Source organism: Amblyomma mixtum, chromosome 7 (genome assembly GCF_055824585.1).
Source record: "Amblyomma mixtum isolate Tamu chromosome 7, ASM5582458v1, whole genome shotgun sequence".
In the NCBI taxonomy this organism is placed as follows: Eukaryota; Metazoa; Arthropoda; class Arachnida; order Ixodida; family Ixodidae; genus Amblyomma; species Amblyomma mixtum.
The window spans coordinates 124,992,381-125,020,014 of NC_143018.1; the positions used below are offsets into that span (position 1 = coordinate 124,992,381).

General features: G+C 49.6%; 1 protein-coding gene and 1 pseudogene across 2 annotated transcripts in view; both read right to left on the bottom strand.

Annotated features, from left to right (window-relative positions):
• Positions 1–7,784: 7,784 nt before the first annotated feature.
• Positions 7,785–27,634, bottom strand: part of pip (heparan sulfate 2-O-sulfotransferase pipe) — a 30,225-nt gene continuing 10,375 nt past the window's right edge. The window contains exons 2-8 of one of the 2 annotated variants that reach the window (XM_089554880.1): positions 25,387–25,521; positions 24,145–24,463; positions 23,422–23,501; positions 22,275–22,413; positions 13,791–13,900; positions 12,244–12,404; positions 7,785–9,125 (exon numbers count right to left, since the gene is read on the bottom strand). In XM_089554880.1, the coding sequence (XP_089411006.1) occupies positions 8,950–9,125; positions 12,244–12,404; positions 13,791–13,900; positions 22,275–22,413; positions 23,422–23,501; positions 24,145–24,463; positions 25,387–25,460 (1,059 nt within the window). In that variant the 5' untranslated portion in view covers positions 25,461–25,521 and the 3' untranslated portion in view covers positions 7,785–8,949. Of the gene's footprint in view, positions 9,126–12,243; positions 12,405–13,790; positions 13,901–22,274; positions 22,414–23,421; positions 23,502–24,144; positions 24,464–25,386; positions 25,532–27,634 lie in introns of both variants that reach the window. The other variant, XM_089554878.1, reaches the window with a different exon arrangement.
• LOC149337413 (uncharacterized) lies at positions 18,043–18,698 on the bottom strand (annotated as a pseudogene).

Consider the following 27,634-nt stretch of genomic DNA (forward strand, 5'->3'; position numbering starts at 1 on the left):
TTTACAAGCTTGGTTACATTTAGCTGGGACACCCTGTATATAGGAGCGCTCGTAGAAGGAATGCACACGCCTCGCCATGAACGAAGATCCCGAAGTGGTGGCTTGCCAGTTGGCCCAGAGGCAGCGGTTATAAGAGAAGCGCAAGACCGAGCGAGCTGCTGAAACGCCAGAAGAACATATAATGTGTGCCTATTTGATTCACATGAGACAATGACACACTGCCAGTAGTAACCGTGGTACATCTACGGGGGAACTACACGTACACAACCATGGCATAACCACAAGCTAAACCACAAGCATCAACGAAGCTTTTGGCTGATATCCAGGCTTAACCTAAGCTAAGCCATAGCCAATTTTTATAGCAGCAAAAGGAAAGGGACGGCAGGGGAAGGGAAGGAGAGGCATGGATAAACGCGCACTCATGTTGCGTGGTGCCGACGCGCGACTAGATTCGGCCAGCGTGGTCGCGAAATGATAAGCACCTGACACCGGTTACAACAGTTGGGTACCGTATTCTAATTTCAAAGAGCATACTCTAATCTAAAGCGGAGACCTTAAAAATAAGAAGAAAACAAAGCTGAGATACAGGTCCCGCCATCACAAGTTTATTTCGCAAGTAAAATGCGGGAGTCGACACCCAGTTTAGTGCGCGGATCCAAGAGGCTATGCTGTAAATGTAATTGCGTGAATGACGGTGTCAACTTGTCCTTTTCAGCACAGACGTGAAAAGTTCGAACCAACAGGCGAAATAAATTTTTAACCAATTTTCTCGGCTTTACATGCGTCTGGTTTCTTTTTGCTGGCGGACAGTCATCAACATAGCCAGAGAGTGCCAGACAAAATGTTTTAATGCAGGAATGCAATTTTTTTTGCTTAATTTACCTCTCTCCGTCTGCACTGCACCTATCTGTCCTTTCATCGGGACAAACCACGCCGAAAAGTAGAGGTTTCCGTGGTATTCATTTCCATCCCTTTTAAACTTTCGCGGGCTGCATGGACCGCCCTTAGAAATCGAATATGGCTGCCCATGATCCGCCAGGCGCGCTCGCCTTGTGTTGTGTCGGGGCTACTCTCCCTGAAACTGCGTTATAATGTTTCTGCCCGTGTGCGTCGTTAGACAAACAAGCTTACAATAAATGCCATGTTGTGAATACTGGCGCGAAGATAAGCAGGGTACTGTCAGCCAGCGTATACAACCCCGTCTGTGAACAGGCATCGCAGGTACGATAGAAACCTCAGGACGCAAGCGGGACTGGCCTTCGGTTGCTGACGACGCGAAGCGGCAGGTGCTACACATATTGAAGCCGTTCTAATCTTGCCCCAAAGGGCAGCACGGGATGCTCCCCTGATGCCTAGGAACTAAACAGATACCGAGAAAATTCTCGGCTTCTGTCCGAGTCCGTGGTAGTCACGGACGCTAATATTTCAATATCTCGCGTTGTATATTCAGCACTTTTTGTCCTCCCTAAGAATGCCCCGACTTCTTACCGCTCTTAGCGCACTTCATTATAGCTCTTTTGCGCCTCTTCATGTGTTAAGAACCGAACGATAAGCACTGAGGCACTCTCTCCCTCCCTCCTAACTTCCGGAATCTGCTGCCCCTTATTAGTAACTAACCTCACTCTCCAAGTTTAGCTTGGTCCCCTTCTCTCCATCGCCTGCCCACCTACTAGTTGCCACCTGTGCGTAGCTGCTCCTGTCTGAACATGTCTGACTTACTTGCTTATCGCTTTCCATGCCAGTGCAGGCCCCATTCACGTGGCGGCGCTGGAATGTCCACCAATGTGGCTTCCGATAGCGGCGTCAGCCATTTTTTCTTCCAACTGACCAAGCAGTTCCCGATCTCCTCGCTTCTCTGCCCTCTCCACCTGTAGCTCTCTTTCTAGAGCATCCATACGTAGTACTAGTTTGGTGTTCGCCTGGTCAGCCCTGTCCAGGCGTGCACCTAATATGCAGCATTTGCACATAAAATCTGCGCCTTCGGCCTCCTCCACCGATTCGAACCGCGTTTCTTTTAAATTCACCGACGCCTCACACTCCTTACATTTAACCTTCAGTACCTTAACCATCTTAGCAGCACTCGATTATTGCTACCACAGAATGCTAGAATATCTACAGGCTCAAGAACAAACCACTTCGCGTGCCGAAATAAAATGCTGCCTAGAGCAAATGCGGATCACCTGTAAAAGGAATAACAACACTTCTAAAATAGGTAACGAACAAATAGGCGCTGGAAATCCTAGCCGCAGCCTGCTGGCAAGAATAAACCTGCCCGTTATGTCACTCACCTAAATTCTTGTCTGTAGTCTGCACTTCACTTAAACAGCCTAAACCTAAACGCGCCTTTCTTTAAAACAAAGGGAAGAAGTCATCTCTATGACGCAGTCACGTTGCTCTCGCAGTCGTCTGTCCGTCCGGTACCGGTCGCCACGCGTAATCCGAAGAGCACCGAAATATGCGACCTCACCGCACGCCTTTCAGATGTGTCTTTCAGCCTGAGCGCCACCTGGCAATGTTGTGTTTGGGGGAAAAAATGGTTGAATGATGGGTTGATTCGGCAGTAATCCGTGAGTCTTATTTGTTACCATTGCATTGATCGACGCGTTGATTGCGTTTCTTTTCATTTTCCGCCTTAGTCGTGACACACGCAAACACATTTGCTTTCTTTTAACGTAGACATTTATTAAGAACTTGACTCTTTGTGGACATTTGCTTCTGGTTGTGACCCACTGGTTTCCTGTTCAGCCACCTTCTCCTGCCGCTTACGACGTTTCGGTCCCGCTTGTGCCTATCGCACATCCGGATCGTGCTGCTGGCATTTCTAGGACGCATTGTTAGCAAGATCTTTTGCTCCGGATTTTCCTCTTGCTTCCCGCTGCAGTCGCCGCTGTCCAGGTCGCCGACCACGACGGAGGTCTTCCGCCCTCTGTTCACCACTCGTAGTAGGATCCGCTTCCATCACGCATTCATATGAGCGACAAGCGCCGCAAACTCATTCAAGCGGCTCCTTTTTAGCCACCACACAACCGTTACGTCCCGACACGCCACCTTCCATGCATACTTACTTGACGCATACCTTTCCTCCTCCACTTCTCCCTCATCCACACACCACCATTCCTCGCCCACCCCACCATGGGCCTTTCTCTCTCTACATTTCCCTTGCTGCTTCCACTCCGGTAGCGTCAGTAGACGGACGGCTTTGACCTCAATGACCCTCTCATGCTCAGATATGTGACAGATTTAGAGCAGCCTGAGAGAGAGAGAGAGAGAGAAAAGAAACCCTTTACTGAAAAAAAACACTTTAGCCGGCGTTTACAAATCGCTGGCATGGTACTCTGCTTAGGGAAGCGAATTTGGGAGATAAAGGCGGAAAGACAGTCTCGCGGAAAAAGCAAAATGAAAGAAATAAAAGAGGGACGATAAAATGCGTACCAAGGCGTATCGGCGAGAAATGATGCTACACATGAAATGATAAAGTGCGTAGTCCGACAAGTGGGCTAACAAAGCTCACAGCGTGAGGAATACATGAGGGTAGCATGCAACGTGAAATTCGAGCTTGTCAAGATGTCGAATGTCTTTTAAATATGCAAACTTATGTGTCTCTGTTGCAGAACTTCGGCTACGGAACCTAAAACATTGTCCACTGTTAGAAGGGCGGCGGGGGGGGGGGGGGGGGGGGGGGGGGGGGGGGGGGGGGGGGGGGGGACCTTCAAAATGAAATGTTCTTAGCACACACGCTTTGCGTACGCAGAGCACACAAGCAGGATATGTTCCACAGTTTGGACCGCGCCGCAGTTGTCACAAAGCGTACTGTTCATTTGACCGAAACGGTATCGTAATCCGTTTTTAAATGCAGTGTTCAGGCGAAGTCGGCGAAAAAGTGTTTCTAGATGGTGAGGAATACTAGGTGGGATTCTTGATCTGAGGTGTGGGTCGACTGAGTGAAGAGATTGATAGTGATGTGTCGGCAGGCTCCAGAGCTGACACATTTCTTCGGAAGCAAATCTTTTAGCCACTTCTGACCCGTCATATTTCGAGAAGAAAGTCTATCTCCGATGTTGGTGGACTTCACGGGCCACTTCATCTGCTTTTCAGTGGCCAGAATGCAACAGTGTTTTGGTATCCACTGAAATGTTATGCAGTGACATGCAACAATAGCCAAATGTTGTAGATACCCGATGTCAAGAAAATGGGCTGATGATTTGTGTTCTTCAGTAGGTTGGACAGGAATTATAGAGATGCTTTGGAGTCCGTGAAGCTAACCCGTCGGTGGGAGGGGGGGGGGGGGGGGGGGTGTTGGCTCAGAATATAGAAAAAAGCTTCTTGAATGGCGCGAAGCTTAGCTGCCGTAGAGGAAACCTTCAGCTGCAGCCAGTAAGAAAGGACGTGGATTGTTGAGGGCACATAAAGGCCACAGGAAGTGATTTCTTGAGGAATTGAACCGTGGTTGAAGATTTGGGTCTGCTGCGTATATTCCTCGGTTGAGTAGGCGAGAGTAGCTTGCAGAAGCGCTGCCTATGCCATGCGGCTCTTTCCATTCACACCTGGAATAAACTGCTCCACTTTTAGAGGCAAGAATGTCCAAGGGGGAAATGACAAGGATAGTGGTTTCTGGGGCTGATTAATAGTGGGGAGGGACAGGAGCCGCACAACTTGGCCAAAGACAGAGTTGCAGTGAGTTACATGGACACGGTGTACGAAGTGCTTCCTCCCTTGGAGAACATGGCGGAGAACGGTATGCATAGTTTCCTGGGCGGCAATCACATCTACAGCGGGATACATCCTGCTTCCGCTACTGTTCCTGATGCAGAGGAACCCTTTGGGAGGCCAAGGCATAACCGCAGGCAGTTGTTCCACGCGGCCTGGAGAATCTTCTTGCTTGTTCGAGATAATCTTTGAAGCAGTAGCGGAAGATTTCCTCTACGTAGGCTTTTTCAAGCAGTACCATTGAACGGCATTCGCCGCCCCACCGTGTTCCTGCCATGGAACTTGCGATGCTGCAGTGATCCTATCAAGAAGCTTTTTAATCTGAGGCGATCACAAGATATTACTGCGTTTCACAACACCTATGAGCCGCTGAGATCGTACATAAAGTAGTGACCGTCCACCTAGAAGGAGCGGATATCGAGTGATCGTTTTTCTTGTAAAAGCCATGGCAACACTCTTTTCTGGCGAGAGACGAAGACCTGGGGGCCAGGTACATCGAGGTGCCCAGTACGTAATGCTATCTGAAGACGTTGCTGTGTAATATATCGCGAACGTGACACATTCCAGGTGCAGATATTGTCTGCATAAATCGTCATGCGTACTCCTCGCGGACGGTTCCTTGTCTTATGTAAAAGGGTAATACTGAGCAGGAGAGGGCTGAGCACCACTCCCTAAGTACGCCCCTCTCCACTGCGTTAAAGAGTGTTGGACCGCTCGGAGTGCTTATAAAATTTCTCGTTCTTTTAAATAGTATCCATTCGATTTGTACAGCTTTCCTCCGAGGCCAAGACTAGCCAAGCCTGAGAGAATTGCGTGATGAAAAATATACTCAAAAGCGGCCTTGACGTCAAGGATAACTGCTTTCGGAATGCAAACAGGTCAAGTGATGAGACGAGGGCGATAACATGGTCACTCGCAGACTTAATTGGACGGAACCTGTCCATTTTTGGGGGATACTCATTTCGGGTTTTCAGAAAACAAGTGATGAGTTCGCAGTTCATTCGCTCAATAAGCTTACCTACATAGCTGAGTTGGGCGATGGGCCGGAGGGATGCATAGCTTCTTGGTTGCTTACAAGGTTTCAAAACAGACCCAATTTTCACCAGCTTCCATTCTGCGGGCACCCCAGTGGCCATACAGGAAGGACTGCAGTATTCCAGGAGTCGAAGACGGGATCTGTAGGGTAGCTTTGCGATGGCGTCATAGGTCACTTCATCGTGACCCGGAGACGTGCGTCTATTTGATTCCAAGATAGCTGAGGATAGCTCTTCAACTGTGAGAGGCAGGTCCAACGCTGGCCCTGTCGCCTTCACTGACCATCTGCGGAGAATGTCGAAGGCCTTGACAGTAGTATGAAATATTCTTACGACACTCATTTTAGGGATTTTCGTTCATGCAGAAAGAGTGCAGCGAAGGGGTGAAGCTGTTGCAGTGGCGTACGCATACCTCTAACAATCCGCTCGTAGTGGTTGAAACTGTAACCATGAGGCTTCTATCCTTGTTAATTCGATGGCTGAGAACTTTTTCTCGAGCCGACGTTACAACCGCCGACGATACGACGTTGGGATTCACATTCCATAAGCTTCCTCCTTCCATGGTAGTCCTGAAGGCTACAGGAACACCAGCAGCTCTTCTTTTCTTGTAGGATACAACCGTGAAGGATGCCTGGTCCATCAACTCTGTTTTATTGCCCAAGGGCTCACAGATGGCTTGTTCTTCCTGCAGTCTCTTGTTGGTTGGGCCTTGGTCTGTGGCCGGAGCTACAGTGGCCACCGGAGCAGTGGTTGCCACTGCTTTCATGAGCGCAGCATAGAGCGCAGCCGGCGGTGATGCTCCGCGTCGTTGCCGGTACGGCTCCGAGAGCCCAGTGGATCGCTTGACGTGCTTCTCCCTGTGAGCGAGGACACCCAGGTCGTCGCACGGCGATTACACGAGCCAGAAAAGATCTAAGAATATTCAGACTGAGAAGAAACACTGAAAATTAGGGACTGGGGTAAGACAGCCGGTCCGCTCAGCCGCACAGCAAATAAAGCAACGCGTTGTCGTTTCTACCGTTTCCAGGCTTATAAAGTCACATTTGGCGTACGGTACCAGTAACCCTAGTTACTGTGTTTGCCGTGGGGGAGGTGCGCTCTCCATTAAAATAAAAAAATTTTGTTCCATGAAAGCTACTGACACTGGGTTCGGTATAGCGTTTTTTTAGTCGGCGCTGCGTCAAGAACACAAAAAATAAATTCGAGCCTGACGGAAAGTTTTTGGTCTCTTGCCTTTCCATCTCCTGTTGCTGTTGTCCCACTGACGTCAAAACGAAACGAAATGAAAAATAATATCAATGATTACATTTATGGCCCTGCATTAGGCATTTTCGCTCTTTTTATACACTAAGCTGCTGGTTGCTGGGTATACCCATGGCCAGAACTCCCATTTTTTTTCACACCAGGAAAGCTGTCTTAGGTATAGAACCGCGTCAACCTTCCACCAGAGAAAGCAACCATTTGTAAAAAAAAACATCAAAAACAAATTCGTTCCATGTGAGAAACAAGTCGATTCGCTCGAAATGTGGTCGATACTGATTGGTTGGTTGACCCTGACGTAACCTTGACGTCCCTGGCTTGACCTTGACCTGTCCAGTTGCTTGCCCATTGGTCTGACCACTGACCATCCACCGGTTCTCCAAACTTATAAACTGAAGGTTTGACCTTGACTGAGCCCTGAAGGTCATCGGCAACGCACGGCGATCTCAGCCCAAAACCTCCAGTAGTGAAGCTATCGCTTCAAAAACGTAAAAACATTGAACATGAGCAATGGCCCATCTGCTTCTGTCACATTGTGAACTACGCACCCCTAGCAGCGCCTGGACGCCAGTGTTTTTACGTTTTCATGAATGATTCGCCTTGGCGGGCGCTTGCTCTTCAGATGCACATAACGTCAAGTAAAGACACGTGTGCGGGTGAAAAATCGGTGATTGTTTTCGACATACAAGTGATGATCCTTTCGGCTAACATGTGAAACCTTCATGGTGATAAGATTTGGATTACCTTATATCTTACATCTTATGCGTAATTTTCACCCGCCGCTCGCCTATATAAGTAGGTATTCGGGCAATAAAATTCCGCCCCTGTTTTGTTCGTGCCATTTTAAGAATATAAGTTTGAATATGCCTTACTCTGAAACAGTTCATATTGTGTTTGAAAGCCACATTCGTTGTTCAACACGAGCGCTGAATTCGGCGTTCTTGTAACCGTTAAAAACTTGCGCAGCGGCAAAAAATAATTTTTATAAGCGTGCACAAAGTTGTTTCGAGGGCTTTTGCAGTGCTCTTTACAAATATCACGCAGCTCAAGAAGATCCAAGAAACCGACACGCAGTATTTCCTGAAAGTATAAGTCCCAATAAAAGTTTGGTGTCCCCCGTAAGCGAAAGAAGAGTTTTTTGCGTTTTCGGCTCTTCTTCAGTTCACAGAGGTCCGCAACTGTCGCTCAGCGCGCGCTTCCCAGCCCTGTGGTTTGCATCTGTGTTTGAGACAATGCAGGCCATATGATGTTCGCGTGTACACTTGGGGACCGACGGCTGCAAGCGACGATGAGTGCACGTTGTTTGGCAATGTCACTCGGTAGGCCTTAACAGTGCGAATGGGGCCGAGGGGGACGAAGAGCCTTCAACTCTACGCGGGGCATCCTGACAAGCGAGAGTCAATTTCTTGTCTTGGACGAAGCAGGGGAAGGCGGCTCCAAGTCCATTCCCGCTCAAGCGAAGGCATCCATCAGGCCAAGGTTCTCTAGAGTTGCGGTCAAGGCGTATTTGAGATGGCAACCGCGCCCCACATCGTCCCAGCATCACGATCACCACGCGACCATCAAAACTGGCTAACCCGGACTCCAAGCATCAACGAGCCAAGTACCGTAAGCTTCGTGTCTCTGGCCAGGCCTCCTTTCAATGATGTCATTCAACGACCTGAGGTGGGTGAGTCAGCTATCATATTCCATCCTCTTGCGGTAGCAAACCATTGCCATTGTGATCACACTAGCACAGTTACGTGTCAGAGGTTTTCTCTTGTACATAACTGGTCGTTGCTTGAGCTTTTTGCTCCTCTTGCGCCATCTCAAATGCAACGTGATAAGGATGCGCAGTGCTGGTTGTCCATGTCTGAAAGCACGATTATTTCCGAGTCTGCATCACCAGTGAGTACTGGCCCGTCATTGACAACAGACCCCGGACGTCTACAAGGTAGCCACTGAGCCGTCAACCTCCGGGTGGGAATGACGGCCGTTCACGGCCGACAAGTTTCCACTGGGCGTGTAGACGCTGGCGGACGAAGTCGTACAGCTCGAACTCGAGGCTCAGGTTTCGGCTAAGCAGATCCCGCACCCACAGTGCCACCCGGCTGGGTCCACTCCGGTTACGGTTCTCGTGCAGCCCTGCGAAATGAGAAAGACTCTGTAATAGCGCAACACAGGCTGTTCTCACCAGTATTAAATAATAATTCCGCAAGGCTACAGACATTATCCTTTAAAATGACTCAGCACCCAAGTAAAAGGACCCCTCCATGTGCCCGCTCTTGCCTCAGTGGTTCGACATTTGTGCCTGAGCAGTGAGCGTTCATGCGAGTATTTTTTATTGTTCGAGCAATGTATGCCTCAGGCGAAGAAAAATCCGTCAGTGGAAGTTGTCCACAGAATGTGTCCGCAGGAAGTGGTACCTCTCACGTGATCTCATTCAACACTAAATACGCCGACATTGCTGCTCGAAACCAGGCCCTCTGTTTGCCAGACGGGCACGCAACGACTACGCCACGAAAGTTTTTTTTCTTTATTGCATGGAAGTACACCCAGACTGAAAGCCTTCAAGTGCGACTTAACCAGGTAGCATCTCTCAACTCGTCATACACCGTCACACCAACATCCTGCTCTCACTTTGCCCGCAGATCGAAATTAGGGGAGACATAAGCATGCATCCAGTAAAGACAGCCAGGCAGGAGGTCGATTCTGCGCTGCCTATATCCCCTACATTGTAGCACACTGCCCTCTGAACAGAGATTTCGATGAGCGTGGCGGCTCTGCGTGGCGTTTGGTTCAAGCCTGTTAGAGGGGCACGAAGTGAATGCGTTGGGGTGCGCACGACTGCAAACTTACAGGGCTTACGTGATAAATTTTAAGTGGCAACAGTTACTTGCAAAAAAAAACTTGACGGCCTCATCTAAGGGTTACGTGAAGAGTATCACATGACAACGATGACTTGCAAAAACAGTTGCTGCCGTTCAAACGCAAATGTTTTCTTTGCTGTGTGTTTGCTGATGGACACAATTCCGCGCTGTTTTAGGCCACTTTAGTAAAAATAATGACACAAGCTGTCGCTTACATTCGCCAGTTTAGCCAATCAATGCGCACACGATATTTTTGGGACATTATCTGTGACGTCATAAGGTAGTGAGCCGTAAGGTCATATAGCAGTCAGGACACGGCACGCGCCCTTTGACCTCTTTTTTTTCTCTGTGCTTTATAAGTTTGCGCCTACAAATTTTTGTCATGAACAGCATCCAACTAGCCCAGCCTTCTATGCCATTGAACTACAGTCATGGAATGGCCCAAAGCAGCCTTCGGTTTCCATGTTTCTGCTGTTATAAAATACTTCTTCTCGGCATTTTGAAAAACCGCATTTTGTACCGAAGAACGGGGACTCTTGAAAATATGATGTGATTATGAATTCAAAATGTTCAGAAAACCGCCGGAGCTGTCCTTTAAGCTCACGGTATCAATAACGAAAAGGATTCCGCGGTGGCCGTTTATAATTGAATGATGAATAACCTAGCCTGAGAGACCCCGTAAAAAACACTTTACATCATCGAAGTTTTTTTCCGAGAATCGTCAGTGAGAGTGATATCTACATTTCCTGTACGATATTTTTACTTCGTAAAGTCCCCTTTTCAGTGAAGGAAGCCTCTGCGATTTGAACACTGCAATCTAAAAATGATGGCCGACTTGTATTTTCCTCTCAGTGTCCATTAAATAGACAATACATTTATTAAGTGCTGCATCACTGGTTCGTAGGCATTTTCTCGGTGGCAAATGGACCGAGCGTGCAATTTTTTTTCATAATTTGAATGTATATATTTAAAGATGCAGTGATTTACTTTGACATTGCGAGACCCTGGAACAGTTCCGTGCCTTACAGTGACATATCCTTCAGGATGTTACAGCTACGGCAGTGTGACGGAGTTTGCCTGGTGACTATAGCTTGCGGGGAAGTTCTATTAAAGGTGCACTGTACCGCCTTCTAATTGCGAAAAGGTCACTCTCACTTGAAGCGGAGCTCTTATAAGCTAGAAAAGGCAAGAAACAAAACAATAAAAAGGTGTCATCATCACCGGCCAATTTAGCAACTTAACTGCATAATAAGGGACTAATTACTCATTGACATCCACCCAAGCGCAACCATACGGCTACAAAGGAAAGCTAACAGCTTTCTCAGAAAGCTGTCAGCTTTCCTTTGTAGCCGTATGGCTGCGCTTGGGTGGATGCTAATGAGTATAATTACTCCCTTATTACAAATCGAATCCACCTTGGGGGATTCCCCTAAACATTTTACCCATTTAACTGCATGCGTCAAAATCGAACTTTGAGTCCGAATTCCACAAGGTGCACGCTCCGCGAACTCACTTCAGCGTGGTGCAACCCGTTCTTTCAGTAAGGACGCCGCCAGCATGACTCAACCTGCTGGAAGATTTTAAATCCAATATTGTCGCAGATAAATGCGTCGTTTCCTTCCAGACAATGGCAACATAGCGAAAAAGAGCCGGGTAACAAATTTTTCCTGAGAAAAAATATTCAACACAGCTGTTCTCCGTGTTTCGTTAGGCTACCGCACACACAAACAGAAAAGATGTGACGATGGCTGAGGCAAGAGGGAAACAGCCGAGGCTGGAAAAAGCCTGTTGGCAGTGGCACCCGTATCGAGCTCTCGTTTTTTATCTCTTGTAAGTTCAAAGAATCAGAGCTGACATTCCTCCTCGAGCAGGCAATCTACTGTAGCCCGGGGAACCTGCTGTAATATTAGGACATTCATTGGGATTGTCATTTCTTTTCGCCCTCTTCCGCGACGAATTCGGAGCGACTTCACTTTACCCTACTTCAAAAAACAAAGCGAACACGTCAGGCGTCCTTATCAAGTGTACATTTCACTGAACAGTTTGCCGCCTACGACGGGACCCAAACTATACGTCGACGTCAACGAGTACTAGAAAGTGCGCTAAAAAAAGTATACTTGAAAGTACTTTACAAAGTATACTACAAAGTATCACGCCGACGACAGCACCGTAAACACCAGAGAAGAATGTTCCTCGTATAAGTATTCTTTTGAAACCCTTAGCTTCCGTTATGTGTCGTGAGTGTGTCCACATATTGGCTTTCTTGATTCGTTTTATGTAATATAAAGTGCACATGCGGCTTAGCAGACACATCTGCAGACAAAAAAACACTTCTTCAATACCTGGCCATCGATATATTTGCTAGAAAAGTGACTTTTACTGAAATTCCGCACCGGACTTCCGGTAGAGCTCTGTGGCGCCCCCGAAGAAGCTCGGAATGTGCATCTCCAGGAGTGCCAGCGTCAGGTTGAGGTCTTCCAGGATACCGACGACAGAGAAATGGCGCTCGATGTTCTGCCGAGCCCTATCCAGAGCCCATGAGTTCTGGACCAACCTTAAAAAGATTAAAAGAGGAAGAAAACAGAAGGAGCTTCAGGTGCGCATTAACCTGGTCTCACACGCGTAATATGGTAAGTGGTAAGTAGGAATTTTCGAAGTCAATCCCAACCTTTCGCAAGTCAGCTCCAGAAAATTAGAAGCATGTTTTTAGATATATAACGCCAAGAACGGTGTGAAATTGAGGTGCTGGCTCAAGTAGCAAGATAAATTGGTCGAAAAAAAAACTTCACCGGTTTCTCTGAACAGAAATAAAAAATTCGCGAGCTGGGTACTCCGACTAATTTTGGCAAGCCAGCTATGAAGAGATGCTTTCGTAGTCGGTGGGGCGACAAATCACCAGCGACTGGCGTGTGCCATCCACCTCACTTGTAATGCTTCAACGCACGTTGCGATGTCCGAGCACTGTTGCAGACCTGCCAAAGAAGGGCTTTTTACGTCACTTTTCTTTACGCACGTGGTTCTGCATTGGATAGGCTCATGTGACCGTAATTAGTGGATGTTAGGCAGCCGTTAACATGGTTTACTTTGCAGATTTACTTATGAAGCTCGTCTACATACTTCCCCATCCCGCCCTCCCATACTGTCCCGCATTTCCATCCTCGTTTGAAAACATACGCCTAATGGCAGGATAGTCCAAAAACAACAAAAAAAAAGAATCGCTCCGACTTCCTAAACTCGACCACCCTTACGGTGTGACAATACGCATCATGAACCCATTTCCTATTCCTCAGGTAGAGACTTAACATTTCTCTTCAGATCGATGACGCCCATCGCTGAACGTTGTAAGGACCATACAATTCCTGTGAAGGTTCGTTGCATCTATAGCAACCCAAGGTGAAGCCTGTCACGTCGATCGCAGCGCCGTAATACACAAATACACAGCCTTGCGAGAGGAGCAAGAATTTTACGGGGCGCTACCGTAGTGCTTTCCACACATGTGTGCACTGACAGGCATGAGCTCGTGCACTCTGTCGAAGCCACACGTGTTGTGCGGCTGCTAGAGGACCTAGGTGATGAATGTTATGAACTAAACACGCACTTCTAGTAATTCAGAATGTGGTGGCGCGTTTATTGCTAGTCAGGCGGCTAACAGCACCAGTTTTTAGGCGCAGAGTGATACAGCTGCAGCGCCGCCAATGCTGTGCACTTTCCCTACTGCGGAAAGGCTCTGCGCGCTCACTGGAATCAATACGTACGCTTTAGAACATCAGCAAGACGTGCACTGTGTTCATTTTTGCGTTATAATAATTTTGTTTACCTTAATTTCGCAGTGCGCTGTAGCATGTAAAACGTGGGACTGAGGTCCAAACAACCTGTGATATCTTTCCTAGATCCGTTTGACGTACTTTAAAATTAAGGTGCTTTGGGCTACACCACTTACAGGCAGCGCGGGTCATGGCCGCAGAAATAGGACACCATCAGCGATCGATGTGGCTTGCCTTTCTGGAAGGAACACCTGTCACCGCCTCGTTTCACGCAGTCCTCGAACTTCTGTAGATTGAGAAGCAAGAACAAGGAGCGAGTGAAAAGCGCGCGGGCGACTAGACACACGCAATCAAGCTCAAAACTTGTTCCAGGACTCGCCGTTGTACAAACAGCCCGAAGTCCTACGGAGGCCAGGCTTAGAACAACCCATTCGATCCATACTATCACTTTTCTCTCATCAAACAGTCCATTCTCATAAGTTTTACGCGATCACTTTCTGAAGAGATCTACAGGGGAAGAGAAAATGACGGTCGATTTGCGCAGTTACGCCAAATGCGAATATGGTGTGCTAGCACTTCGGTTCTGGTGTTCGGATCTTTTGTTCACGGATGGAGGTTGTTTGGATAGCGGTAATGGACTTGTGGGATGTAGTTTCTGCTGAAGGACGGGTCCCAACATAAAAACGTAACAACTGTTTATTCGATTAGCGGTGGCGACGGACGAGCATACCAAAGCTACGCCCGTCTCGGTAGCGGAAGGAACAAAGCCGCCCTTCCCAGCCGGGCAGCCTGTTTTTGTAGCCACCGTCGGCGACGCAGGCCTCGGGTGACGCAGCGTTGTCACTGTGTTTTATCCGTAACGCAGTCCAGCGTGTGGCCGTGTTACGATGGGCCGGATGATAACAAGGCAGAGGCTGCGCGGAAATATGCGCAGAATGTGTCGCCACATCACCCCGCCCCCCTCCCCGGAGTGGAGAGCCCTCAGGGCTTCTAAAAATCTGTGCAGCGTACCCGACGTCCATAACGTGTAGTGACAGAAGCAGGCTGCGATGTCGGGGGTCGTGGATGGACGCCTGTGGCTGCACTGGTATTTCCTGGTTCGGCGGAATCGATGTAGGCTGGCTTCAGCCAGTCGATAGAGACGCGGACGTCGTTCCCGTTAACACGCAGGATAAAGGTTTTGTCATCGCGACGGAGAACTGGATAGGGTCCGCTGTAATGTGGCTAGAAAGGCCTGGGAACGGTGTCGTCGCGGTGAAAAGTGTGTGCACGTTGCCAGATCCTTGAAGACGAAAGGGGCAGTCTTGCAGTGGTGAGCTGCGGGTGACGGGTGGAGTGCAGCGATGGTGCGTCGGAGCCGGGCGACGAAATCGGTGGGATCTGATGTCGCGGTGATGGATAGCTGTGCAGCAAGAAATTCGCCTGGAAGACGGAGTGCTTCCCTGTAGACGAGCTCTGTGAGTGTAGCTCGAATGTCCAGCTTGAAGGTGGCGCGAAGACCAAGGGCGACGGCTGGGATGGCTTCGAGCCAGGTTGAGTCCGGGTTGCACATGATGGCTGCTTTGAACTGTCGGTGGAAACGCTCGATCATCCCGTTGGCGCAGGGGTGGCAGCTGGTGGTCCTTGAGCGCTCGAACCCGATGGTTAGCCCGAGGAGCCTGAACAGGTGCGATTCGAACTGTCGTCCTAGGTCGGTGGTGACGCGGCGAGGGGGCCCGAAGCGAGCGATCCAGGCTGCGAAGAAGGCCGAGGCGACGTCTTCAGCGGTGATTCCCTCGAGGGGCCATGCCTCGGGCCATCGAGTATACCGATCGATGGCGGTGAGGCAGTAGCGATAGGGTCCAGCTGGGGGAAAGGGCCCTATGATATCAAGGTGGACGTGTTGAAACCGACCAGAGGGCTGGGGGAATGCTCCGAGCGGTGAAGTGACATACCTGGTGACTTTAGCGCGCTGGCGTTGAATGCACGAGCGCGCCCAGGTGAGGTAATCCCGCTGCATGGAGGGCCAGACATAGCGGTCAGCCACGTGGCGTGTAGAGGCGCATATGCCGGAATGGGTGAGATTATGTAGCTGGTTGAAGAGGCCACAGCGATGGGAAAGGGGCACGTAAGGCCTGCTTCGTTCTGTTGACATGTCGCAGTAGATAGTCGTTGTCGATCCAGGTATGGGGACTTGTTGCAGCTTTAGTGAGGACTCGACCTTAAGAAGTTCTTGCAGTTCGGCGTCCGTAGTCTGAGCCTCGGCGAGGACGTCAGCTGTTACCTGCGAAGAGCTGATAGCTGCCACACGTGAAAGCGCGTCGGCTACCACGTTGTCCTTTCCGCTAACATGTTGGATGTCGGCGGTAAACTGGGCAATGAACGATAGCTGGTTCTGCTCGACCGGCGGGAGTTTGTCGCGGCGTTGGGAAAAGGCGTAGGTCAGAGGTTTATTGTCGGTGTAGATTGTGCAGTGCTGTACTTTTAGAATGTGGCGAAAGTGTTGAACTGCTTCGTATATCGCCAGAAGCTCTCTAGTAAGCTGGCAAACTCGACGGGACGAGCTTCGCTGTTTCATTTGTAGGACTGGCCGCAAAAGGGGTTGTTTTCTGAGCTGAGAGTTTCTTGGAGGAGAACACCAAAGGATGCCAGGTGTTGTCTACGCGTTGCATAAGGGCGGCGCCGATGGCGAAGTTGGAGGCGTCCGTGAATAGCCCTAAGGGAGCATCTGGCACGGGATGGGATAGAAGCGTGGCGGTGCAGAGAGCAGCTTTGCATTCTTCGAAAAGTTGCGTTAAAGCTGGTGTCCACGTTACGGGTTTGTTTCCTCATAGACCAGCCAAGGCATCATGGAGTGGAGCCTGGTAGTCGGCTGCGTGTGGCAAGAAACGCCTTTAAAAGTTCAGCTTGCCGAGGAAACGGCGAAGGTCTTTAGCGGTCGTGGGTTGGGGGTAATTTCGCAGATCTGAGAGGAGTTGAGGCAAAAGTCGAGTTACCTTTGTTGAAACCTCATAGCCGAGGAATTTGACGACGACTGAAGCGCCGAGCGCGCTCTTTGGGACATTGACGAGTAGGCCGTGGTCATCGAGGCGTTGGAAAACCAGACGAAGGTGCATGTGGTGTTCGTCGGTGTTACGGGAATCGACCAATATGTCATCAAGATAGACGAAACAGAAGTCGAGGCCTCGGACGACTTCGTCGATGAAACGTTCAAAGGTTTGTCCAGCGTTCCTCAGTTCAAAGCTCATGAAGGGAAACTCGAACAAGCCGAAAGGGGTAATGATGGCGGTTTTCGGGACGTCGTCCGGGTTGACGGGTATCTGCGTGTAGGCCTTCACCAAGTCTAGCAAGGAGAAAACGTGGCAGCCATAAATGCGATGGGCGAAGTCCTGTATGTGGTGAACAGGGTACCTGTCCGGAATGGTGCTGGCGTTGAGGGCACGGTAGTCCCCACAGGGCCGCCAGCCTTCGGTCTTCTTCGGGACAAGGTGGAGTGGCGAGACCCATGGGCCGTCGGAGCGGCGGGCGATTCCCTCACAAAGCATAGCTTCGAACTCTGCTTTGGCTATGCACATGCGGTCCGAGGCAAGGCGACGGGCGCGGCAGAAAACCGGGGGGCGTGGGGTGGTCCGGATGTAGTGCACAGTGGTGTGCTGCACATCACGTGGCAACCCGGTAGGGCACGTCAAGCCGGGAAATTTGGCGAGGATGGCTTGGTACGGTGAAGGATTTTCGACACCGAGTACTTTGATGCTTGGCTGATGGGTAGCCGCTCTCTGTCCTGGCGAAGAATGTCCCGTTATCGCGTCGATGAGACAGTCGCGCGCAGGCCGGAAGGAGGTTGTAGTGCGCCAAAAAGTCTGAGCCGATGATTGGCTCGATGACGTCGGCGATGACAAAATTCCAATGAAGGCCACGGCGTAGGTCTTTAAGCCGGATGTGCAGGTGGAGCGAGCCATAAGTCTTGATTGTGGACCGGTTTGCCGCGCTGAGCTCAAAAGACGTAGGAGGACGGGTACCTTGAAGGTGGACTCGTGGGTAGCAGCAGATGTCGGAACCGCTGTCGACAAATAACCGCTGCTTTGTAATTTGGTCATTGACGAAGATGCGTCGGCCTCCAGGTTGGCCGCTCGCAGCCTTGTCTAAGAGCTGCCGTTGACGTTTCCCTTATGTCCAGCGGAGCATGGTGGTGAACATTTTCGTGCTCGGTCCCCGAAGCGTCGACGGTAGTAGCACCGGTCGTCGCCACCAGGCTGCTGCGACGGAGTGGTGTTACGGTCACGGCTTTCCGGGTGGGGCGTCGGCAAGTGTTGATCCATGCGTCCTTGAAGGGAGCTGAGCTGTCGATTGATATCGTCGATGCGGCGCACAAGCTCTGTGGTATTCAGCGGTGCGGCGACAGCCTGGACGGCGGGCGACAACTGCAACAAAGAGACCTCGATGACGCAGTCACGATCTCGGAGAGTTGGTCGAGAGGTAGTGTAAGCTGAGCCTGCAGAATTGCCTGGACGTGCGGTGGAAGTCGTTGAGCCAAAGTGCTCGCAGTAAGGAATCCTGGACTTCCATGTTGCCCGCGAGGGCACGAATGTGGCGGAGGAGCTGCGAAGGCTTGCGTTCGGCAAGTTCTGCGGACTGTAGTTGTCGCACGTTCTGGTCTTCCGAGAGTGACAGGCGGCGGATGAGTTCGGTTTTGAGGTGTTTGTAAAGGATGACCGTAGGTGGGTTGGCAAGGATATGCGAACCTCGTTGGCGTAGCGGGCATCGAGGTGGGTGACGACATGATCGTAGCGGGTCCGGTCTTGCGTGATATGTACGAGGGAGAACTGGGCCTCGAATTGGGCGAACCATACCTCGGGCGAGTCGGCCCAAAACGGCGGAATCTTGACAGCGACACGCCAGACGTCGAGCGGGACAGCGTGCTGGATGCCAACTGCCGGGGTTATGATGCCCTCGGCGAAGCCGGCGGAATGCTGCTGCACGGAAGCACTGAGTCGGCCGTGCTGTTCCTGAAGCTGTTGCTCGTGCTCGTCTACAGCAATGCGTTAGTGTCCATTCTCCGGGTCACCACATGTGAGATGTCGTTTCTGCTGGACAGATCCCAACATAAAAACGTAACAGCTGTTATTCGATTAGCGGTGGCGGTGGACGAGCATAGAAAGAGAAGTTTATTGTGGTCTATGAAAACAATAAAATATGAAACAAAACTTCTGAACTCAATGGTTTGAACATTCGAGCGCATGTGCAGTGCCGCAGCACTGAGCATGTCAGTAGGGCAGTAATGAGGCCGACACTCGACCGTCGCGCAGGGCGATGTAGTACGTCGACCACTTGAGCAAAACCTCAGCCTCGCTCACTGACAGTGCGTCCACGCATGCTTGCTCAAAGGGGCGCGTGCGGAGGCGCTGCAACATCGGAAACATCGCTCTTTGCGGACGGCCATTTAAGGAAGCCACTCCGCGCTGCCGCCACAAAACGAACATGCCGACAAACAAGAGCATATTTGCAAACAGTTCGCGTGAACTAGTGCGCGCTTCCAGGCGGGTTACAAACATCCGTGACACTTGTACCCAAAAGGTGCGCGCCACTACACAGTCGAACATTGCGTGCCGCAATGTTTCTAAGAGACCGCATTGCGGGCATCGGGCGGAGGGCGCCACGCCCCACGCCGAAAGGCGGTCTCTTGTGTGCAGGACCCGCCAGCCTCGCAACCAGCCGAAATGCCTGATATCTGCAGGAAGTGCAGGTGAGGTCAGTTGGCGCCAGCGCGCCCGTCTTGTTTTCTGGAGTTGTTCGCGGGTGAGCTCTGCTACCGTTAGTGCCTCACACATCCTGGAGGGCGGGGTTTCATCAACATCCAGATCGGGCACGCTGGCAGACAACGACGCCAGTGTGCGACGCACGTTAACAAAAAATATCGGTGGCTGCTCGGCTGTGGGGCCAACCACGTGTTGTGTAAAAAACACGTCACGCGCTGTACCCAGGAAGTATGCGAGGAGTGCTCTCCCGGGATAGTTTGGGTTGCGCACAAGATCGCGTACACCTCTGAAGGCGAGCACATTACACATGGTGCGGATGCAAGGTATACTGAACCCACCCATGTACGACGGAAGGCGAATGAACAACCGTGACACAAGCTCGGTTTTGCCTGCCCAAACGAAAGAAAAACAGGCCGTGGTTAGCCTGCGTGCAAACGTGCGCGGTGGGGTTGCGACGCGGGCGACAAAAAAACATGCTGCTAGGACTGTGGACTTCACAATATAGCTGCGCTATGCCATTGAAAGGTGGAAAGTTGACGCCACCGAGAGGCGTTTCTCAGCGTTCGTGCGGAGGTTAGTCCAGGTTTCGGGGGCTACTTCTCCGCTGGCGAGGAATACTACTCCCAGGACTTCCACTCCCTGCACCCACTCCACCTTAGCTCCTTGCTTTTTCCCCTGTTCAATAGGGCCCCGAATATCTGACTATACTCGTGAAACAGCCGCGAAAAAGAGGGGTAGCTATCCTCGTCCTTGAGAAAAAGCGACACGTCGTCGGCGTAGGCGTGGACGAGCATACCAACACTACGCTCATCTCGCTGGCGGAATGAAAAATGCTGCCCTTCCGAGCCGGGCAGCCTGTTTTTGTAGCCACCGTCGGCGACGCATGCCTCGGGTGACGCAGCGTTGTCACTGTGTTTTATCGGTAACGCAGTCCAGCGTGTGGCCGTGTTACGCTGGGCCAGATAATAACAAGGCGGAGGCTGCGCGGAAATATGCGCAGAATGTGTCGCCACAGACAAATGCTTAGATATGCGGAATTGATCATTCTCTACTGTGCGTTCATAGATTCCTGGGAGTCGTCGTACCATTCCTGGCACAGTGGTGCAGTGGTTAAGCAAAGCGCCACTGCCCTGCAGTGGCAGGTGCTGCCATCAGTGGGGCTTGCGAGACCCACGTTGCACTTCCCGAGGAACCTCTCGAAAATAATCGTTAATATAACTGCCATCTGCAACGCTAGGCCGTTTGCTCACAATCCGGTGGGCAGTGGCAAGTGGGCAACAGGTCAGGTGTATATATTGTTACGAAGACGAAAATGGCAGTGGCACGGGACGGAGCGCTCGCGCTAGGCCCACAGCCATTAAAATCATGTTATCTGTCATAATGTCGTTCTGTTCCTTGGCTTGCCACCTCGCAACAATATACCGGTTGTTTCAACATAAGCGAACCAAGCATTTTTAAAATAGGCTTTTTCAAGTATGAAGGCGGCTTTTGCGGCGCAATAGTATCTGTGTAGGCAGACATCAGAAAACATGCATATAATGTTAACCATAGCCGGATACAACTTAAGAAGGCAGCGGTTTTTCCCCGTCACAGGATCTCCTTCCATCCATTGGCATCGGTCAATTCTCATGACCCTGCTAGAGTGGCAATGCAGGAAGCGTTGCCACAATGGAAAGAGGGGTCTATCCCCGACTATGGAGGGAGGAGACTATCACCTTTCATCTGCAACTCCCTGCTTTGTCACCCTAGCAGGGTCATGAAAATCGGCTGACGCCATTGGCTGGGAGGGAGTCCTTTGGCGGGGAAAGGCCGCTGCCTTCTTAAGTTCCATCCGACTATAGTTGGCCGTTTAACTAATTTCTGATAATTACTTTTTAGCAGTTAGGCTACTGGTTGCAGCTGAAGTCTTGTAGCCGGTCGTTAGTAACAGCATATCAGTTTCTAGAATTTCGAAAACACGATCATTCTTGCCGATGTGGCTCGGAAGAATTTGGCTTTTTCGCCTTGCGAAAACGCATGTATTTTTGCGCAATGCAGCCAATTCTGCAGCTGCGAGGGTAATCGCGTTTTCGAAATTCTAAAAACTGATATGGCTATGACTAACGACCGGCTACAAGTCTCTACCAGTAGCCTAACGGTTATAGTAAAAGTTAATTATCAGAGATAAGTTGAGCGGCTGAGTAGTTAACATTATTTACATGTTTTCTTATGTCTGCCAACACAGGTATTATTGTGCCGCAGAAGCCGCCTTCATGCCTAAAAAAGCCTATCTGAAAAAAATTTTGTTCATTAAGTTGAAACCTGGTGTATACACACACACACCTGGGCAGGTTGCCCACAACCAGATGGGTAGGTGGGCAGCATGCCACAAAACAGGCTTCAAGCATACAACCGCACAGCGGCTAAATGGGGATAATGTCCAAAATAAGCAATCAGAGCGCCAACTATATTGCCTGTCCAGCTGAAACGTGACACCAACGTTTCCTAACCTCAACATACTGCCTGCAGATCGGCCCTTTATTTTCATTCACAGTACTGTGATTTGAATAGTTATTTTACATAACATTAATTATTATCAGGCAACAGTCAAGCGCAAACCAACGCTTTATACCAGGAAAGTAATTAAGGGTAACTGTGACGAAAATTACACGCCAATATTTATCAGCTCTGTTCGCAAAATAGTGGCCTTTTAAACAACCTCTTTTTTGTGGAAGCCTGTTTTGGCCAGAAGCGGAAACTATCACCTTCAGAGCACACTGTGTGACCCACATCATGCTGAAGAAGCACTTTACAGGCGGGTTCCACAGCTCGCGTAACATTCACCCTTCCCATATAGTTGACGCTGGCAAAATTAATTCTGCGGGTTTCAATGTTCTAGTGGCTGCCCTCTTAGCGGCAGCCAACCGGCTCTGGTGAGCTACCTACCTCGTGGAGCCAGCGCGCTTTTAGCCTCGTCGGATCACTGCGGCGTGCGGCGATTGCCCGGCTGTAGTAGAAGGAGGAAGCGATTCGTTCCACAGGGTCCCGGATTATGTTCACGTACGCCGGGTTCGCCTGGCCAAACCTGGATAAAAACAAGTGAATCAAAGCGAAGGATTGCTTAGGGCACTGCACTTACAGAAGCTTAACTGTAATACCAATAGAAAGCATCCGTGCTCAAGAAGCGATTGAAGAAAAAAATGACAGAGGCTCAGATGGTCTGATGGGGCGAACGGCGTTTTTCTATTTTATGCTTTTCCACTCGATTCTGTTCCCTTTTGCCGCATTTCATTTTCCTGATAAGTATGAAAGTTTATTTCGTTTTATTTTGACCGCCTTCCATAACTCGCCAATCGTTTTATGCTCTACATTCCCTGCATTTACACTTCGCTTCACTTTGGCTGGCTTATCACCCGTTAATGATTTTTTTACGCTTTTACATTTTTTACACTGTACACATTTCGCCTTGGCGCGCCGCGTTGGATAAGCTTATTTCGTGGAGCATAGGCAGCGGAGTACACTGCGTAACTTGGCATTCACGATGAGAAAGTTGAAGACGCGTGTAACTGGCTCCATGGGTCAGTGGACACCTCAGTCATGCTCTCCGGTACGTGGCAGTCGTGTCCACGTGCAGAGATCTGTGTTCTCGCATAATATTTCGTGCTTAGCGGTGCTAAACAGCCAGACAATTTTTTATAGGCTTTGTGTGTGTCTAAATACTTGTGTACCCAGAAATGTCCCCTGTGCTTCCTGTTTTCCCATCCGGTGACATGAAATAGGATTTCTAACCTTTTACAGATGGCTGCAGACTTTCTCAGTGCTCCGAAATAGTGCTTAAATACAGCATCCGAAAGAAAACACGTATAAGTGAAAGGTGCAGACACCGCAGAAGCAACCGGTAGTGCCGCACATGTCCATGCGCTGATCCTAGGCGAATGCTCATCAAAAAAAGTATTCTGTTTAAATTCGACTGTTGTGATCTCCACATTTCCGGTAGGGGAGCCAAGGGGCTTTCTAAGTCCTATAGCCTACGACAGCGCTTGGCGTCGCTGGCGGCAGCGCTTCGCTTTCTAAGGAAAGCTTTACCACTCACTCCTCGAAGTCCAAGAAGTACACGTGGCGGTCGTAGCTGCAAGGGGCCTTGGCCGACATCACCTCTTGCACGAACTGCGCCTGCGCACGGGTCGAACCAGAGCTGTGACATGATATGAGACTAGCCGGTAAAATGTTTCGAGGAGGAGGAGGAGGAGGAGTAAGAGGAAAGGCAGGAAAGTTAACCGGAAGATACGTAATAAAGCGGTTATGGCGTGGTGGCTAGTCCTACAAAGCTAGAAGTGGAGTACGTTATGCTTGGTACAGTGAATATGGCGTTAAGAAAATGAAAGAAGTGCGCCGTCACGTATGTGCCATAACTTCAGAGGGAACAACAACAACAACGTTCTCTCCAGAGTGGTCTCACCTGCCCTAAGTGGGCTAGATGTGTCACTGGCGAGCACCTTCCAGATTGGACTACAGTTAAAAAGGTGATATATACCTTCGAAAGTAAGTAATAGCGGTCTCCGCTCTAGCTCAGTTTCCAGACCACCGAAAACGACATTCGGAGGTCGCACTTCGTACTCAGCTGGCGGCGTGCATTTTCTCCTCTCTTTCAAACTGTTTCCTTTAGAAAGTGATTACTCAATTGCTTTCCTTCTTTAAACATCAATAAAACGTAAGAATGTTCCACATGTTCCTCAGTATTTCACTCGTTTCGGGCCCTGTTGGCTTCAGTGAAGCTGGTGATACTTGAGATCACAGAATGGGCGTCACCGTATACCTGCTGGTCGTGCGTCAGCAGTCGCTTGTCGTAGATCTTGCAGTGCAGATGCTGGAAGCCATTCCTGGTGGACAGCCTGCGTAGCAGCGTCAGCAGCGTCGTCGAGCCGCACTTGGGCACCCTGTTGTACAGTAGTCGCACTTGCTGTCGCCTCGCCGTCCCTGCATCCTCTGCAGCAGCACCACTACACGAGGACTGCGCGCTCGCAGCATTCTGTTCAGTGGAAGCAGCCAGGGCACTCGTTGGTTTGTGTGGCCTCCTCTGCGGGCTCCAGTAGAGGCAGCACAGAAACAGCAGCGTGCCACCAACGAAGATAACGCTGGAATAGCAGATGGTACACTTAATGTAAGTGTCGATGACGGTCGGAAGTAAGAGTGATTGCTACAAGGAGCTAACTAAAGTCTCAACAAACAGAGCACTGCATGTTGTAAGCATGTCAAACTCATACGTACGATCTGCATTAGTACCGCATGGCTGACTTACGTCAGCACAGCTGAAGCATCCGCTGACCTTGATGCTGAAGCCATGGAGATCTTAAATATTGTCTGTTTAATGAAATGATTTCTCACTTCGCTTCTTTAGGGAACTTGGCTTAAAGTACATGCGGCCGACTCACTCCCTTCGAAAATAACGGCTTTCGCTTGGTTGCCGTCCGTAGCCTCAACACCGGTACTTGATTAATAAGAAAATAAAATACGCGTTATAGTGAAAATCGGCCACTGAAATAAAATAACAGTCATTATTAGAGCAGGAAATCGGCTCTATGCTTTTCTACCACCTCTGTTCCGCAATGAACAGATGCAGCATTTCTCACGTAAAAATTACTTTACTAACTTTCGCCTTTGCACAATCTTAAAAGAAATCTTATCCGTAGCTAATTTATTTCTGAGGAGCTTCGTGACGCATGTCCACAGTTTTAGGTGTCACACTCGAAGAATGCAACGTGTGCACTGGAGATATGCAGTACCTTTCCTTCCATACTCTTGCAACTGTATCTGTGCCGCTATGACAGAAAAATTTGTTGTTCAAAACGGGCAGACTTGAGCGGAAAAACATGTTCGAGACTCAGATTTGTTCAATTTAATGTTCAGCGTATGCAACGTTATAGCTAGTTTTGAGGTCAGCACACTGAAACACCGGCCAAATTGTTTCTGTTTCATAGTAGTCTATGGTTATGTCGCCCTTTTTCGCAAACGCGGTTCATAAAAGCAAAAAAAATAGAGATAATAAAGCAGAGATCACCTGAAGAGGGGCTTCTTTCCGCATCTTTTCTTCGCAGCCTGGTTTCTTTCAGGATCCATCGCTCTACGTGTCATCACCGCACTGCTCCTCTAGACGCCTCGCCATATTCACACGCCGCCCGGGACAGGCACCCATCTGCGCAGTTCTGCGGAGAATAAAAGAGAAAAACACTAAAAAACGCAGAGAGGAGAGCTCCCATAGTCCCATCCACGACTATTTAGTTCCTTTTTCCTCGCCCGCTAATTTCACTCTAAAGTTTCACGGCGAACAAACGCAGGCGGACGAACTCCCGCTGGTCTCCCCGTCAGCCAGGTGAGAGCGCCTAACGAGTTTCTCCAGGGACCGTTCCGCGGTCGACCCGATTTCAGCGGGATGGCTGCCAGCCGCCGACAATTGTTTGTTGCTCTCGTGGGTGCCTGCATTAAGGCGAAAGCCTTTAATGCCTCATACTGTCGTCAGCAGACGCGTCGGCAGATGTGTCGACAGACGCGTCGGCAGCCGTGTCGATAGGCGCGTCGGCAGATTCGTCCGCCTTTCGGCGTTGCTGCTTAAAAGGCTCAAGGTTCCAGCATGAATAAAGGCGCATCTAGTGAATGCATGGGCTTCATAAATAAAATAAAAGTAGTAAAGTCAAGAAAAGGAAAATAAAAAATAAAAATAAGAAAGTAAACAAAATAAAAACAACATAAAAATAAGGTAGGAAAATAAAAAATATAAAACAATAAAATTAAGAAAAGGAGCAAAAAATCAATAAAAAGAAAATATGGAGAAGAAAGAAGTAAATAAAAACGAAAAGTGGCCTGGAAACGCTTTCGCCTTGCAGCACTTTAGAGAGCCAAAGTGCCCCCTGCATTTTTTGTGCGTTTGCTTTGGTACAGATTTAATTTTACAGGCAATTCCGCTGCCTCTCGTGTGCTCGTGCACAGCTATTGATTGATACAGTGTATCGCGAGCCACTAGACCAAAGCCCAAATGCTACACCTATACTTTCTTCACACAAGGGCATTGTCGGAAGCACCATCCCTGCGGCATTCTTACTGAATGTCAAAGCGCTGTGCCTGTCGTGTAGTAGGACCTTTCACAGCAGTTATTCGTGACTGTTCTTTGGTTAGGTATTCCGCCTCCTGAGCACCTCTGCGTTTTGCGGCGGTACATTGCTGCGGAAAAATAATTGCAATAAACATCCTACGCATAAATTTCTAAAACATTATTTCCTTGATAAATGCTCAGTTTTCTTGAGAACCTGCTTCGCAGTAGAAAGTGTGCAGGAGCGGCAGTCGCCAAGTGAAGCGAGCTGAAACTTTCAGATCTTAGTAAAAGTTCAAGAAGGTTCGACGATGTCAGGTCCACCCGTGCTGCGGAAGAAATGTAACATGTACCGCTTAAAAGCAGTACTCTTATCCTCTCCAAGGCTGGTATTTCTCTTATCGCCGCTCAGTTCAGCTGCCCCTACATGCCAACAAGGGAAGGTTCATATGCCTGTCTCAATGAGCCGATGGCGCTTGAAATCGAAATGACAATTAAAAGGCCGGCAAGCGGTACAGTGCTGACGCAGTATACTAGAGAAATATGCTCCAAACATCGCGCCAAGGGATTAAAGTAAACAATTTTATGTGCTGCCAATTCGCAGCTCTCGGGTGACTCGTTGATGTACCAGAAGTGTACAGTGCCATGCCCTTTGGACGGCGGATTCAGGACCGGACACCTTCCGGAAGCGTGCGAGTTCTGCGGACCACAATGGTGAGGCTCGGCACTGCATAGCTTGAGGTTTGGTGGCGTAAAATGCTATATTTGTGCAAGTAATTATGCCACCCTACGCCCTATCAGCCTGTTATGAGGATAGGAAAGGAGCACTAACTGCCTCTCTCTTTGCACGGGTGACCACGCAGTGGAGTACAGGATGAAGAACAAAGCGAAAGACGGGAAAAAGAAAGAGGTGCCGTAGTGGAGCCTTAAATCCGTTCGATGACGGCCATCTATCGTTAAATTTTATGGGGCGTGTGTGCGTCATATAGCATACATACAGTCGAAAGAGAGAGAAGGAAGGTTGATTGAGGTAGGCTAATCAGGAAGACGTAGCCTGCACTGGGGAAAAGGAATGTGCGGTTACAAAAGGGAAGGAGAAAGTTACAAGAGTTATATTTTCAGCATGCCGAGGAAGTTACAACTCTGCCTGGGGCAAAGCCATAGCCTCTCGCGTGGCCCTCGGGAAAAAACAGCGCGTAACAGTCCTTCGGAACTGATGCTC